This window comes from Micropterus salmoides, unplaced genomic scaffold, assembly GCF_014851395.1.
Source record: "Micropterus salmoides isolate LMB-PRFRI ecotype aquatic unplaced genomic scaffold, ASM1485139v1 Ms_hic_scaffold_22, whole genome shotgun sequence".
NCBI lineage: Eukaryota > Metazoa > Chordata > Actinopteri > Centrarchiformes > Centrarchidae > Micropterus > Micropterus salmoides.
In genome coordinates, this window is record NW_024041373.1 from 15,397,668 (window position 1) to 15,414,911 (window position 17,244).

A 17,244-nucleotide genomic window follows, 5' to 3' on the forward strand; every position below is an offset into this window, starting at 1 on the left:
CAGCATTTTTTAATTACCTTCAAAATCTTTGCTAAAGCTTTGTGTGACAAACTTACCATCAGTAAACAAGTGAAGAATAAATTGAAATAATGACAGTAAAGCAGTAAAATGGTATAACGGTGAGTAAAAATTAAACAGCATTACAAATTACCTTCAACAGCATGCAGCAAAATAAGAGAGTGTTCCAAATTACTTTGCTATTGCTTTGTCTTACAAACTTGCCATCATTATCACTCCAAAGCTGTAGCCTAGTCTTAAACTTGTGAGTCTTAAAACTTTAATCCTTCTAGAGTCTGTGTCTCCTCTTCTCTGTCCTCTCTCATTCTGGTGTAGCATAGGCTGTGGGGTGAATTGAGGAATGTGCTCCACCCCCCGCACCTCCCTCTGTTTTCTCAACGAGTCGTGTTGGGGAGTCCTGGAACACCTCCCTCTGTTTTCTCAACGAGTCGTGTTGGGGAGTCCTGGAACACCTCCCTCTGTTTTCTCAAAGAGTCGTGTTGGGGAGTCCTGGAACACCTCCCTCTGTTTTCTCAAAGAGTCGTGTTGTGTGTTTAGCTGCCATCCTCAGGTAATCTTGTAGACCAGTTATTAACTTTGGTTATCTATAACCCAGACTCCGGATGTTAAAAAAACGGTCTGGTTTTATCAGACAGAGTTCGTGAGTTCGTTTTTGAAACAGGAAGCTATTTTTATCAGCCGGAGACAAGAGTTTGGAACTAAATAATAATCTGGTTGTACCAGAAGTAACGGCCCCAACCCCTCATCAGTTATCTCCCACATGCAGAGCAGCACTCGTGTGTTTTTTTGTTTTCTTACTTCTATAAGTACCCTACCAGAAATCCAGAGGTCTTCACACTAGTGACTTGAAACCAGAGCGATGACCCTTCAAAGAGAACACGGTACGCATTCAGCCTTTCCTCCACAACTAAAGAAATAGCAAAAATCGACACTTTGTATTTTCATTCCTGCGTGTTTTCAATTAACAGTTTTTGACTTGATCGACAATGGGCTTCATTCAACCGAATATCAACTTGAAGGTAAGAGGGCCTTCTATGTACTAGAGTGAAATAGAAATGTTCTAAATTTAAAAGTGTACTATCCTGATGTGTATTTTGTATATTGTTTTTACAGATTTGTACTCAGGCGAGGAAATAGGTTCTACAAGGGAGAATGGCATTCCATCAGCGCAGGTTGTAGATCTCACAGGAGAAGTCGGTAAGTAAGGTTACCTTAACTTTTAATCAGTGTGTAGGTTTTATTTATTTATTTACAAACTTTTACGCAGATGTGGTAACAGTACTCTTTTCTTTCATTACACCCACAGATGGTGCGAGCGATTGTGAACGGTACTTTATGCAGGGTCTCTCCCCTACCAATTACGAGGAGAACGGTCCGGTTCCGGAATCGGATCAGCCCTCGGCTTCGGTACCGCAAGTGTACATAACACCGGGCTCCCCGGAACACGTTGAGCCGGATTTGTCCCCGGAATCACCCGTCGATGATGTAGAGCGCTCCAGTCAGGCCGCAGATGGGAGGTCACGTAACGGATCACCGGTAGAAGCGCGGGGACTGATAGCGGAGGAAATCATTCATCCGGACCCAGCAGAACCGTGTACGCCGCTGAATCAGACTGAGCCTATACCGAACAACGGACCTCGGAAAAGGGAACACCGTAGAAGGCTCATTTCAACCAGCAGCAGCAGCAGGAGCAGTAGTAGGAGCAGCAGTAAGTAAATTGTTATAACGCTCTAAAACCATTAACCTAGCAAATATGCAGTCATAAAAAAAGTATAGCCTATATACACAGTTTCCCGTGATACCATGTTGCTGATTATTAGGCCATACAATTAATGAGTTAAAAGTATTCCACACTATTTTCTCAAATACAACAGCATGTCAAATGTTCTATGCAGAAAGTAGTCTTATGAGTTAACCTGACTCTAAAAGCTATTTTGCTTCTTTTTCATAAAGTAGGCTATTACTGTGGTGTTTGTTCGTTTGTTTTGCACTTCTACAGTGTTTTGGTACTGATGTCTGACATTCAGGGTATTTAGTTAAAAAACTTTGCTTGTTTGCTATAAAGTATTAATGTAGTGATTTGTAGGGGTGATGCCTGACTTTCTGTATTAAAATACACAAAAGAGGTTAAAGTGTCTTTGTTTTTGTGTCCCTCCAGCAAACAGACCCCGACGATCCGTGAGAGGCTGTCAGAATTGCTGTCGGACTGCCCATGAACAACTAGTTCTAATGAGTAATGCTTTCCGACTAATGGGTGAAATGCTGGCTGTCTACAGTGATCATAATTAGTAAGGTGATTTATCTGAATTTGTTTTAAATGATTTTTTTTGTTTGTTTCATTTGGTAATTGTTTTTATTGTTGATTTTCACTTGCAATAGTTAGATAAACGTGTTTATCCTGTTTTTTATAGTGTCTGTTTTAAGGTTTAAGTGTGTTTTGATTTTATGATAATGGATGAAAACAAACCGTTAGGGCTTAGGCAGAGTTTATCAGACGAGGTAGATCGACATTATCAGAATGAGTCAAACTTTCAAAATGGTATAACTGAAAATAGTGTAATTGAAAACGAGACCTCCTCCAGTCAGTTCTTAGATCCGTTACACGCTATAAATCAAGCTCTCGTTGATCTGGAACGCTTAGAAAATGAAATACCAACTGCTTTATTAGATGAAATCAACCAAATGAATGAACCCTTTCACCAAAACAACATCCCCTCTTTACCCGAACCCGAGCATATTCCTGTCTTAAACTCATCTGTGTCTCCAGACCTGTTGATTCAAATACAAAATGCTCTCTCCGAGCTTGAAAATAATGCAATCCCTGCCTTAAACCCCTCTACATCCTCGACCTATCAGACCCCCATTAACTCCCCCCTCATGGAGCAGGTAGCCAACACTCCTCCCTTGCAACAGCAAGGGGGCAGCGTGTCTCAAAATAATGACCCTGTGGCACCTCAAGCAAGAGTCATATCACGACATAGATTCTGTAATTATGAAATACGTCAGGTGTTGCGCTTTCCTTCTCCAACCAATTCAGAGGGTGTTGTGGATTATGCTCAGTTTTACAATGGTACACTGGAGCAGGTAGATGCGATTTTACAACAAGCCTTGTCACACAGGAGACCCCAAGATGTGGTGCAGTTGGAGCTAAGAGGTGAAAATCTCCGTAATAATGTATCAGTTATCTTACAGGATGGTGATGTTGACAATTTAGCGGGTTTTGAAAGACTTTTGCTTCGCATAGTACAATCCAATTGGACCATTATGACAGATGGTGATCTAGAACTGGTTCTCCAAGTGATCACCTGCCCTACAGGCGCGGGTAAAAGAGCAATGGTGGATAAAATGTTACAAAGCGAAATCTTAAAAAAAAAACAACGCTTTCTGTACATTGTAGAAAACGAGGGGAATCACTTGTGTTTCGCCGTCTGTCTGGCTCATCTTCTACATCCCCTCCTCAACGATAGACAGGCTCTTGAATGCGGCAGAGAGATTCAAAACAAAGTGGGAATGGATGAACAGACACCTGTAGCCTTAAGCGACATCACGCGATTTGAACGTGCTTTGGACTGCAAAATTGTAGTGTTTTATAGAGGAGACGACGATAGGGCCCTCTGTAAATTCATGACCAAAAGCCCAAGACAGAGTAAAACCCTATTTTTGTTTCTCTTTCAGAACCACTACTATGGTATAAAAAATCTAAAGGCCTTTCTGGGTTCCCCATATCTGTGTGAGTACTGTTACACAGGGTACAACGGTGTGCTGAGTCACCGATGCCCTGCTCATTGTTCCGTTTGCTTTGACCCTACCTGTAATCAGAAGGGGTTCCAGCCTATTGTGTGTAAAGAGTGTAACAGGACATGTCGTTCAGAATTCTGTCTGACAAAGCACAAAGAGCCTACAGAGAGGCCCAGAACCAAAAAATTAGCCAGCACGTGCTCGTTGTACAAAAAATGTAACAAATGTGCACAGCTTTACTACTCAGCGATGAGTGGTGAAGGTAAACCACACACATGTCCTGCGGTGAAGTGTAAAATCTGTGGTGAGAAGTTGACCTCTGACGTTACAGATAAGAGGGAGATGCACCAATGCTACATCCAGACACTACCACCTGAAACAAAACACACAGAAAAATTGGTGTTTTATGATTTTGAAACATACGTCAATGAAAATGGCGTTCACATACCCTTTTTGGTGTGTACAAAAACGTTAGATGGCAAAACATGGAGCTCTCAAGGCAGAAATTGTGCCAACGAGTTTCTCACGCATTTCAGACGCCCTCTGTACAAAAATGCTGTGTTTATTGCTCACAATGCTCGAGGTTTTGACTCCTACCTACTCCTCAACGCCATGCTTGAACAAGCATTAAAACCCTCTTTGATTTTGCAAGGTTCAAAAGTCATCTGTATGACAGATCCTGATTTTAATCAAAAATACATTGACTCACTGTCCTTTCTTTCCATGCGTTTAGCCGATATGCCAAAAGCTCTCGGTTTTGATGACAGAATTAAAGGCTATTTTCCCCATAATTTTAGCTCACCTGCCCATTTGACCTACACAGGTCCCTACCCGGAGCCAAAAATGTACGGTACAGAACGCATGACTACGGTACAGCTGAAAGACTTTAACACCTGGTACGAGACGGCGCGCTGCGGTACATTTGATTTCATGAGAGAGGCCCGCCTCTATTGTGAAAACGATGTTGAGATTCTCGCAGAGGGATGCAAGCTGTTCAGAAAACAGTATATTGATGAAACAGCGGTTGACCCTTTTAGCCGCGCGACTATAGCATCTGCATGCATGAAAGTGTTTGTGACCAACTTCCTTCCTCCTAAAAGTTTGGCCATCCCCGATCCCAATAACTACACACGCCAGTTCAAAACGTATTCGAACGCAGGCATACAGTGGCTGCATTGGGTGGCTAGCACCGAAAACATCTTCATTCAACATGCTTTAAATGAGGGGGAAAAACAACTAGGAAAATACTTTGTAGATGGTTTTGCAGAGATCCAAGGTGTGAAATATGTATGGGAGTTTCTGGGATGTTTTTTCCATGGCTGTCCGAGTTGTTTCAAAGCTCATGAGACCAATCCTTTGACCGGCTACCCTTTTGAGGAGATGCATGCGAGGAGCGAGGAGAAATTACGTGAGTTACAGGCCATCCATAATGCTAAAGTGATTGTCATGAGAGAGCACACATGGACCGAGATGAAAAAATCACATCAGGGGTTAAAAGATTTTCTCAAACAGTATAAAGCTCCTCAACCTCTCTCACCCCGCGAAGCTTTGTATGGGGGTCGAACCTGTGCAGTAAAGTTGAGACACACTGCGGGTGCTAATGAAACGGTAGACTACTTTGATGTGACATCGCTGTATCCCTATGTCAACTGTAACTTTCCCTATCCTTTGGGGCACCCAAAAATAATCTACAAAGATTTCAAAGAACCCCAAAGCTACTTTGGAATAATCAGAGCCAAAATCTGTCCACCACAGGGTTTATTTTTTCCTGTTTTGCCCTATAGAACTGCAGCTGGTAAACTTGTCTTCACACTCTGCCGAACGTGCGCTGAACTTAATTTTCAGGAGGGTCCATGTCAACACAGTGATGAGGACAGAGCGATGACAGGGGTCTGGGTCACTCCTGAATTTAACAAGGCCTTGGAGATGGGGTATCGGGTAGCTGAGATCACAGAGGTATGGCAATTTGATAGACAGAGCGACTCGATTTTTGTTCAGTACATGCACACTTTTCTGAAGGGTAAACAGGAAGCTTCAGGTTACCCCCCTGAAGCCAAAGATCAGGCAGCCCGAGAAAAGTACATCAAAGACTATCAGACCAATCAGGGTGTTTTGCTGGATGCGTCTAAAATTCATCCGAATCCTGCAAAAAGACAAGTCTCCAAATTATGTCTCAACACATTCTGGGGGAAATTTGCACAACGCTCGAATCAGACACAGACTAAACTAATCACTGACCCTGAAGAGTTTTTTAACTTTATGTTTTCTGGAAAATATAAAGTTAAATACTTTTCCTTTGTCAACGACAAAACAGCATTGTTGCAGTGGAGTTATGGTGAGCAATGTATTGCCCCTCCAAACAAGGTAGACAACGTCTTTATAGCTGCTTTCACCACAGCTTATGGGCGTCTAAAGTTGTACAGTTATTTGGAGCAGCTGCAGGAGAGGGTCTTGTATTATGATACAGACAGTATTATCTATGTCACAAAAGAGGGGGAGAGACGGCTTGACCTGGGTAATTACATGGGAGATTTGACTGATGAGTTAGATGGTGATAGCATAAAAGAATTCGCGGCCGCGGGTCCTAAAAGTTATGCGTACCAGACTCGTAACAACAAAGTAGTACTTCGTGTAAAGGGTATCACTCAAACGCATGATTGTTGTGAACAAGTTAACTTTAACAGTGTCAAACAGTTGGTGGAGAATTATGTGCTAAACTCTGATGATGGGGGTGTAATTGAAACACCTCAGCACAATATTGTACGAGATAAAAGGGGGTTTTTCCTTAGAAACTCATCATTCCAGAAAAAGTTTAGAGTGGTGTATGACAAGAGACGGTTACTGAGCCAAGGTCAAACCCTGCCTTTTGGCTATTGAAGAAAAACAAAAAAACATGTTTTCATCCAATGAAATTGAGTTTGACCTTGGCTCAGTAACCGTCTCTTGTCATACACCACTCTAAACTTTTTCTGGAATGATGAGTTTCTAAGGAAAAACCCCCTTTTATCTCGTACAATATTGTGCTGAGGTGTTTCAATTACACCCCCATCATCAGAGTTTAGCACATAATTCTCCACCAACTGTTTGACACTGTTAAAGTTAACTTGTTCACAACAATCATGCGTTTGAGTGATACCCTTTACACGAAGTACTACTTTGTTGTTACGAGTCTGGTACGCATAACTTTTAGGACCCGCGGCCGCGAATTCTTTTATGCTATCACCATCTAACTCATCAGTCAAATCTCCCATGTAATTACCCAGGTCAAGCCGTCTCTCCCCCTCTTTTGTGACATAGATAATACTGTCTGTATCATAATACAAGACCCTCTCCTGCAGCTGCTCCAAATAACTGTACAACTTTAGACGCCCATAAGCTGTGGTGAAAGCAGCTATAAAGACGTTGTCTACCTTGTTTGGAGGGGCAATACATTGCTCACCATAACTCCACTGCAACAATGCTGTTTTGTCGTTGACAAAGGAAAAGTATTTAACTTTATATTTTCCAGAAAACATAAAGTTAAAAAACTCTTCAGGGTCAGTGATTAGTTTAGTCTGTGTCTGATTCGAGCGTTGTGCAAATTTCCCCCAGAATGTGTTGAGACATAATTTGGAGACTTGTCTTTTTGCAGGATTCGGATGAATTTTAGACGCATCCAGCAAAACACCCTGATTGGTCTGATAGTCTTTGATGTACTTTTCTCGGGCTGCCTGATCTTTGGCTTCAGGGGGGTAACCTGAAGCTTCCTGTTTACCCTTCAGAAAAGTGTGCATGTACTGAACAAAAATCGAGTCGCTCTGTCTATCAAATTGCCATACCTCTGTGATCTCAGCTACCCGATACCCCATCTCCAAGGCCTTGTTAAATTCAGGAGTGACCCAGACCCCTGTCATCGCTCTGTCCTCATCACTGTGTTGACATGGACCCTCCTGAAAATTAAGTTCAGCGCACGTTCGGCAGAGTGTGAAGACAAGTTTACCAGCTGCAGTTCTATAGGGCAAAACAGGAAAAAATAAACCCTGTGGTGGACAGATTTTGGCTCTGATTATTCCAAAGTAGCTTTGGGGTTCTTTGAAATCTTTGTAGATTATTTTTGGGTGCCCCAAAGGATAGGGAAAGTTACAGTTGACATAGGGATACAGCGATGTCACATCAAAGTAGTCTACCGTTTCATTAGCACCCGCAGTGTGTCTCAACTTTACTGCACAGGTTCGACCCCCATACAAAGCTTCGCGGGGTGAGAGAGGTTGAGGAGCTTTATACTGTTTGAGAAAATCTTTTAACCCCTGATGTGATTTTTTCATCTCGGTCCATGTGTGCTCTCTCATGACAATCACTTTAGCATTATGGATGGCCTGTAACTCACGTAATTTCTCCTCGCTCCTCGCATGCATCTCCTCAAAAGGGTAGCCGGTCAAAGGATTGGTCTCATGAGCTTTGAAACAACTCGGACAGCCATGGAAAAAACATCCCAGAAACTCCCATACATATTTCACACCTTGGATCTCTGCAAAACCATCTACAAAGTATTTTCCTAGTTGTTTTTCCCCCTCATTTAAAGCATGTTGAATGAAGATGTTTTCGGTGCTAGCCACCCAATGCAGCCACTGTATGCCTGCGTTCGAATACGTTTTGAACTGGCGTGTGTAGTTATTGGGATCGGGGATGGCCAAACTTTTAGGAGGAAGGAAGTTGGTCACAAACACTTTCATGCATGCAGATGCTATAGTCGCGCGGCTAAAAGGGTCAACCGCTGTTTCATCAATATACTGTTTTCTGAACAGCTTGCATCCCTCTGCGAGAATCTCAACATCGTTTTCACAATAGAGGCGGGCCTCTCTCATGAAATCAAATGTACCGCAGCGCGCCGTCTCGTACCAGGTGTTAAAGTCTTTCAGCTGTACCGTAGTCATGCGTTCTGTACCGTACATTTTTGGCTCCGGGTAGGGACCTGTGTAGGTCAAATGGGCAGGTGAGCTAAAATTATGGGGAAAATAGCCTTTAATTCTGTCATCAAAACCGAGAGCTTTTGGCATATCGGCTAAACGCATGGAAAGAAAGGACAGTGAGTCAATGTATTTTTGATTAAAATCAGGATCTGTCATACAGATGACTTTTGAACCTTGCAAAATCAAAGAGGGTTTTAATGCTTGTTCAAGCATGGCGTTGAGGAGTAGGTAGGAGTCAAAACCTCGAGCATTGTGAGCAATAAACACAGCATTTTTGTACAGAGGGCGTCTGAAATGCGTGAGAAACTCGTTGGCACAATTTCTGCCTTGAGAGCTCCATGTTTTGCCATCTAACGTTTTTGTACACACCAAAAAGGGTATGTGAACGCCATTTTCATTGACGTATGTTTCAAAATCATAAAACACCAATTTTTCTGTGTGTTTTGTTTCAGGTGGTAGTGTCTGGATGTAGCATTGGTGCATCTCCCTCTTATCTGTAACGTCAGAGGTCAACTTCTCACCACAGATTTTACACTTCACCGCAGGACATGTGTGTGGTTTACCTTCACCACTCATCGCTGAGTAGTAAAGCTGTGCACATTTGTTACATTTTTTGTACAACGAGCACGTGCTGGCTAATTTTTTGGTTCTGGGCCTCTCTGTAGGCTCTTTGTGCTTTGTCAGACAGAATTCTGAACGACATGTCCTGTTACACTCTTTACACACAATAGGCTGGAACCCCTTCTGATTACAGGTAGGGTCAAAGCAAACGGAACAATGAGCAGGGCATCGGTGACTCAGCACACCGTTGTACCCTGTGTAACAGTACTCACACAGATATGGGGAACCCAGAAAGGCCTTTAGATTTTTTATACCATAGTAGTGGTTCTGAAAGAGAAACAAAAATAGGGTTTTACTCTGTCTTGGGCTTTTGGTCATGAATTTACAGAGGGCCCTATCGTCGTCTCCTCTATAAAACACTACAATTTTGCAGTCCAAAGCACGTTCAAATCGCGTGATGTCGCTTAAGGCTACAGGTGTCTGTTCATCCATTCCCACTTTGTTTTGAATCTCTCTGCCGCATTCAAGAGCCTGTCTATCGTTGAGGAGGGGATGTAGAAGATGAGCCAGACAGACGGCGAAACACAAGTGATTCCCCTCGTTTTCTACAATGTACAGAAAGCGTTGTTTTTTTTTTAAGATTTCGCTTTGTAACATTTTATCCACCATTGCTCTTTTACCCGCGCCTGTAGGGCAGGTGATCACTTGGAGAACCAGTTCTAGATCACCATCTGTCATAATGGTCCAATTGGATTGTACTATGCGAAGCAAAAGTCTTTCAAAACCCGCTAAATTGTCAACATCACCATCCTGTAAGATAACTGATACATTATTACGGAGATTTTCACCTCTTAGCTCCAACTGCACCACATCTTGGGGTCTCCTGTGTGACAAGGCTTGTTGTAAAATCGCATCTACCTGCTCCAGTGTACCATTGTAAAACTGAGCATAATCCACAACACCCTCTGAATTGGTTGGAGAAGGAAAGCGCAACACCTGACGTATTTCATAATTACAGAATCTATGTCGTGATATGACTCTTGCTTGAGGTGCCACAGGGTCATTATTTTGAGACACGCTGCCCCCTTGCTGTTGCAAGGGAGGAGTGTTGGCTACCTGCTCCATGAGGGGGGAGTTAATGGGGGTCTGATAGGTCGAGGATGTAGAGGGGTTTAAGGCAGGGATTGCATTATTTTCAAGCTCGGAGAGAGCATTTTGTATTTGAATCAACAGGTCTGGAGACACAGATGAGTTTAAGACAGGAATATGCTCGGGTTCGGGTAAAGAGGGGATGTTGTTTTGGTGAAAGGGTTCATTCATTTGGTTGATTTCATCTAATAAAGCAGTTGGTATTTCATTTTCTAAGCGTTCCAGATCAACGAGAGCTTGATTTATAGCGTGTAACGGATCTAAGAACTGACTGGAGGAGGTCTCGTTTTCAATTACACTATTTTCAGTTATACCATTTTGAAAGTTTGACTCATTCTGATAATGTCGATCTACCTCGTCTGATAAACTCTGCCTAAGCCCTAACGGTTTGTTTTCATCCATTATCATAAAATCAAAACACACTTAAACCTTAAAACAGACACTATAAAAAACAGGATAAACACGTTTATCTAACTATTGCAAGTGAAAATCAACAATAAAAACAATTACCAAATGAAACAAACAAAAAAAATCATTTAAAACAAATTCAGATAAATCACCTTACTAATTATGATCACTGTAGACAGCCAGCATTTCACCCATTAGTCGGAAAGCATTACTCATTAGAACTAGTTGTTCATGGGCAGTCCGACAGCAATTCTGACAGCCTCTCACGGATCGTCGGGGTCTGTTTGCTGGAGGGACACAAAAACAAAGACACTTTAACCTCTTTTGTGTATTTTAATACAGAAAGTCAGGCATCACCCCTACAAATCACTACATTAATACTTTATAGCAAACAAGCAAAGTTTTTTAACTAAATACCCTGAATGTCAGACATCAGTACCAAAACACTGTAGAAGTGCAAAACAAACGAACAAACACCACAGTAATAGCCTACTTTATGAAAAAGAAGCAAAATAGCTTTTAGAGTCAGGTTAACTCATAAGACTACTTTCTGCATAGAACATTTGACATGCTGTTGTATTTGAGAAAATAGTGTGGAATACTTTTAACTCATTAATTGTATGGCCTAATAATCAGCAACATGGTATCACGGGAAACTGTGTATATAGGCTATACTTTTTTTATGACTGCATATTTGCTAGGTTAATGGTTTTAGAGCGTTATAACAATTTACTTACTGCTGCTCCTACTACTGCTCCTGCTGCTGCTGCTGGTTGAAATGAGCCTTCTACGGTGTTCCCTTTTCCGAGGTCCGTTGTTCGGTATAGGCTCAGTCTGATTCAGCGGCGTACACGGTTCTGCTGGGTCCGGATGAATGATTTCCTCCGCTATCAGTCCCCGCGCTTCTACCGGTGATCCGTTACGTGACCTCCCATCTGCGGCCTGACTGGAGCGCTCTACATCATCGACGGGTGATTCCGGGGACAAATCCGGCTCAACGTGTTCCGGGGAGCCCGGTGTTATGTACACTTGCGGTACCGAAGCCGAGGGCTGATCCGATTCCGGAACCGGACCGTTCTCCTCGTAATTGGTAGGGGAGAGACCCTGCATAAAGTACCGTTCACAATCGCTCGCACCATCTGTGGGTGTAATGAAAGAAAAGAGTACTGTTACCACATCTGCGTAAAAGTTTGTAAATAAATAAATAAAACCTACACACTGATTAAAAGTTAAGGTAACCTTACTTACCGACTTCTCCTGTGAGATCTACAACCTGCGCTGATGGAATGCCATTCTCCCTTGTAGAACCTATTTCCTCGCCTGAGTACAAATCTGTAAAAACAATATACAAAATACACATCAGGATAGTACACTTTTAAATTTAGAACATTTCTATTTCACTCTAGTACATAGAAGGCCCTCTTACCTTCAAGTTGATATTCGGTTGAATGAAGCCCATTGTCGATCAAGTCAAAAACTGTTAATTGAAAACACGCAGGAATGAAAATACAAAGTGTCGATTTTTGCTATTTCTTTAGTTGTGGAGGAAAGGCTGAATGCGTACCGTGTTCTCTTTGAAGGGTCATCGCTCTGGTTTCAAGTCACTAGTGTGAAGACCTCTGGATTTCTGGTAGGGTACTTATAGAAGTAAGAAAACAAAAAAACACACGAGTGCTGCTCTGCATGTGGGAGATAACTGATGAGGGGTTGGGGCCGTTACTTCTGGTACAACCAGATTATTATTTAGTTCCAAACTCTTGTCTCCGGCTGATAAAAATAGCTTCCTGTTTCAAAAACGAACTCACGAACTCTGTCTGATAAAACCAGACCGTTTTTTTAACATCCGGAGTCTGGGTTATAGATAACCAAAGTTAATAACTGGTCTACAAGATTACCTGAGGATGGCAGCTAAACACACAACACGACTCTTTGAGAAAACAGAGGGAGGTGTTCCAGGACTCCCCAACACGACTCGTTGAGAAAACAGAGGGAGGTGTTCCAGGACTCCCCAACACGACTCGTTGAGAAAACAGAGGGAGGTGCGGGGGGTGGAGCACATTCCTCAATTCACCCCACAGCCTATGCTACACCAGAATGAGAGAGGACAGAGAAGAGGAGACACAGACTCTAGAAGGATTAAAGTTTTAAGACTCACAAGTTTAAGACTAGGCTACAGCTTTGGAGTGATAATGATGGCAAGTTTGTAAGACAAAGCAATAGCAAAGTAATTTGGAACACTCTCTTATTTTGCTGCATGCTGTTGAAGGTAATTTGTAATGCTGTTTAATTTTTACTCACCGTTATACCATTTTACTGCTTTACTGTCATTATTTCAATTTATTCTTCACTTGTTTACTGATGGTAAGTTTGTCACACAAAGCTTTAGCAAAGATTTTGAAGGTAATTAAAAAATGCTGTTTAATTTTAACTCACTGTTATACTATTTTACTGTAATTATTTCATCTTATTCTTTAGTTCTTAAATGATGGTAAGTTTGTCACACAAAGCTTTAGCAAAGATTTTACAAAGTTTAATTTTGGAACTCACTCTTATTTTGCTGCATGCTGTTGAAGGTAATTTTTACTCACCGTTATACCATTTTACTGCTTTGCTGTCATTATTTCAATTTATTCTTCACTTGTTTAATAATAAAGACTGACTTGATTCCAAAGAAACCTCCTACTGATCCTTTGCTGGCCCCGGAGATTCCTCCTTTTACTTATAACTCACTGCTATACTTTTTTAATGATAAATTTATTGTCACAAACACCTCCTAGTTAATTCATTCAAGTTGTATTACTTAATAAAGTCTTTAAATCAATGAAAAACACACAATGGAAGGATGTACGCAACCCTCTTATCAGTTACATACAGACATATTTCCGGTTGGGGCGGGACAGGATGCACCCCCTCTTACCAGTTACATACAGACATATTTCCGGCTGGGGTGGGACAGGATGAACCCCCTCTTATCAGTTACATACAGCCATATTTCCGGTTGGGGCGGGACCGGATGCCCCCCTCTTATCAGTTACATACAGACATCCGGTGGGGTGGGGGGACCGGAAATAGCTGTCAAAAATGAGTTTGATGGAATGTATTGGATACTTCTCTCTCCTGATCGTAACTCGGCGGGAATGCTCCTGTCGCGGGCCCCCAGTGCAGCTGCACTGTCTATTCCTACGACCCTGCCTACAGCAAGGTCCAACTTTTCCATTTTCATTTTAATATGGTCATAGAATTTCTATGTGATTCTGTGAAAATTAAATTGCAAATTGTATTTTTGCATTTTAACTCAGATGACACACAGGGCCTACATATGTGGAAACATATAATGCTATTGTGGAATTACATTTTCAAATTGAAGTTTACATTATCATATTAATATAGCCTAGTCTCCTATAGGCTTGGCTTTCATAAAAACGGCCTCTCTCAGAAAAGACAGGATCATAAAGGTCACGCAGCCCAGGGGAAACAGCACCATGAGGAAATACATCACGAGATGAGCGGCCATGGATGGACCCAGCAGTCCAGCAGAGGAGGAGCAAGCTTTGAATTACAGGCCGCCCCCTCTCTATCACCCAGCCCCCCAACACAGACGCTACATTCAACAGAGGAAACGGAAAAGACGAAACATACAAGAAGGTTTTTCATTTCAAAACCCCGGGGTTGTGGAAAGAACAGGGAGTTCCTTTTTATTACCTAAACGTGTCCACTTTTGGCTTCATCGTTAGACCACAAACCCGGACTTCCTCCCCGTTGTTTCCACAATTTGCCCATCTCTTCCCCAGCTGTTTGCAGCTGGTAGAAAGCACCCGCCCTGTTCGGGAAAAGGGAGAGAGTGACCGGAGGAGAGAGATGTCACCCCAACCTCACCAGCCGCAGGTGAGGCAGAATATCCAGAAGTTCCTCAAGAGTTTTTTGGGAATCGTCCGGATCCTGCAGATTGTGTTCGGGGCCGGGCTGTGGGTCACCATCGCCGCCAACAAATACGAAGGATCCATCCATTTCGTCCTGTTCGTCGCAGTCCTCTTCTGGCTCCTCACCCTCGCCCTTTTCTTCCTCACACTCCTGGAGAAGCAGGACCTCGTCCCGCTGCTGGGAGGGGAGCGTTGGTTGTTCACCAACCTGGCGCACGACGTGGCCGCCGCCGTGCTCTACCTGCCGGCCATAGGAATCATGATCTACAAGACGGACCGCAACTCGTACTGCAACCTGGATCAGTACACGCACCCCTGTCTGTACAAGGTCTACCTGACTGCCGCCGTGTTCGCCTGCCTGTGCTGCCTGGCGTTCATCCTGTCGGTTATTTATGGGGCGTGCAGGAAGTGTCGGGGAGAACAGACGGTCATCTGAGGAGACTGAAGTGGGGGTTGATGGCAACAGATGGGGGGGGGGGCATCCACAGCAAGATGAGGAATAGTTAACTTCACTGTAATAACTTAACTCAACAGCTACTCTAATCACAGGTTTGTCTCTATTGTCTGTCAACACCAAACTTTCCACTTTGAGTCATCCCTCTGTGGCCTTATAGTCAGTGACATGTGTTTGATTCCTAGTTGTAGTTAAGGCCATGTCGCCACCTTTTCCAAGTAATTTAATGTAAGTGTCCTTCATAAAGAATCACTCAATATTCCTGTAGGGACTTATAATGTGCTAGCAGTAGCCTATATACGTGTTAAGGGTTACAGTACAACAGTGGTGGACAGTAAATAAGTACATTTTCTCACGAACTGTACTTAAGTACAGATACAAATACCTGAGTATTTGAGTAAACTTGAATATTTTCTTTTCAAGTTACTCTCTAGCCTACTTCAATTCCACTATATCTCAAAGGGAAATATGTATTTTTACTTCACTACATCTGACATATTTAGTTACTTTAATTATAAATTAAGCTTTTTAGACACAAAACATATGAAGAGTTTATAAAATATGATTTTGTTTATGAATTAAACTACCCAACAGTTTATAAGTACAGCAGAAACAATTAGTAGGTTGACAGAAAATTAATTTGCTACTATTTTGTTTTTCCAACTTCTCACATATAAAGATTTTCTGCTTTGACTATATGTCTATAATAACTGCAAAGTTTGTTAATAAGGGTTTGGACTGTTGGTTGGACACAATAAGCATTATGAAGGTGTCAATTTGGGCTCTGGGTAACTGTGATGGCAAAATCTTTACAAACCAAACAATCACTCGATTAATGGAGAAATTAATCAGCAGATTGATCAAGAGTGAAAATAATCACAAGCTGCAGTCCGTTACTAAATAGTTCAAAAGGAGCTTGAGCTCAACAACATGAGGAATAGTAATCTGATTATATAATATTTAAAAGTAAAACAGCCACAGGGGACATATTTCTGCATAAAGTACTTTTACTTTTAATACTTTAAGTACATTTTCCTGATTACACTTTTATTTAAGTAACATTTTCAATGCAGAACTTTTAATTGTAACAGAGTACTTCAATGTGGTATTACTTTTACTTCAGGATCTGAATACTTTGTCCACCACTGCAGTACAATGGCCTTAACATACATTTTGGAGATTTGTGTTGGTACTGTCCAAACTAAAACCTAACATTATGACAGTTGTTTTCACAGGGGATTCTTTTCATTGCCTTTATAAAGTATATATTTTTTATGTGTTTTTGTATGACAGCAAACTATACGGAACAGTTAATGAAGCATGACGGAGTGAAACACTTGTGGGTATCTCATTTCAACATTGCATACTGTTTTATCAGTGCCTTTCTGTCAGAGTGCTGTATACTCAACAGGTTGTCACAACAACAACAACAACCCAACAATATGGATGTGATTGGTGCTACTATGTGTATGCTGAACAAAAATATTCCTGAAGTGCTTATTATGTAAATCCAAAGAGCAAAAAGCGCACGAATAAAGACCAGTAAGTGAGAGCCAGTGAGATTTTTCTTTGGTTGTCATCACGTCTTGGTACAAAGAAGCATTTTGACAAGCTGCTTGTTGAAATTTTTTGCAAAATGCTCTTTTAATTTAGAGAAAGAGCTGGGCCGCATGTAAATATTGTGCTTTTGGTGGCTTTTTCCAAATGAAACACAGATTGAGAGGGACTAGTGACGGAAGACCTCAGGAACTTCCTGTTGGGAGATAAAAGCCTTGGCCAATCAGCAGGGATCATTTATGTGCTATGCCCCTTGACCACATGAAAGACATGGATCTTTAGACTTATCTGTGTTTCTAACAGACAACAAGAGAGTCACTCTCAATGTGCGCACACACTGACAACGTCTGTAGATGTGTTGTATGATAAAGAGAATGTGTGTGTGTTGCATGGGAGTTATGTTGGGGGAAAAAGTCTGTGTTGTGTGTGTAATAATCTGGAAAGAGGCTTGAACTTACCGGAACAGTCTGTTGGGGTTCTGGAGGTGGGC

The 17,244-nt window shown here is 42.0% G+C and overlaps 3 protein-coding genes across 3 annotated transcripts; 2 read left to right on the plus strand and 1 right to left on the minus strand.

Moving 5' to 3' along the window:
• The first annotated feature begins 700 nt into the window (after nt 1-700).
• Nucleotides 701-3,748, plus strand: LOC119917149. Its single transcript, XM_038737276.1, has 6 exons — nt 701-899; nt 987-1,037; nt 1,132-1,215; nt 1,325-1,726; nt 2,177-2,311; nt 3,694-3,748. The coding sequence occupies exons 1-5, from the start codon at nt 878-880 to the stop codon at nt 2,305-2,307; spliced, it is 690 nt and encodes a 229-aa protein (XP_038593204.1). The 5' UTR covers nt 701-877; the 3' UTR covers nt 2,308-2,311; nt 3,694-3,748.
• Nucleotides 3,749-9,538: 5,790 nt separating this feature from the next.
• LOC119917148 lies at nt 9,539-12,604 on the minus strand. The gene is made up of 6 exons (XM_038737275.1): nt 12,388-12,604; nt 12,250-12,300; nt 12,072-12,155; nt 11,561-11,962; nt 10,976-11,110; nt 9,539-9,593 (listed from the first exon to the last, which is right to left on the minus strand). Exons 1-5 carry the CDS (start codon nt 12,407-12,409, stop codon nt 10,980-10,982), a joined length of 690 nt encoding a protein of 229 aa, XP_038593203.1. The 5' UTR covers nt 12,410-12,604; the 3' UTR covers nt 9,539-9,593; nt 10,976-10,979.
• A 1,798-nt stretch (nt 12,605-14,402) lies between these two features.
• Nucleotides 14,403-16,749, plus strand: marveld1 (MARVEL domain containing 1). The gene has a single exon (XM_038737277.1). It carries the CDS (start codon nt 14,682-14,684, stop codon nt 15,177-15,179), a length of 498 nt encoding a protein of 165 aa, XP_038593205.1. The 5' UTR covers nt 14,403-14,681; the 3' UTR covers nt 15,180-16,749.
• Nucleotides 16,750-17,244: the final 495 nt, after the last annotated feature.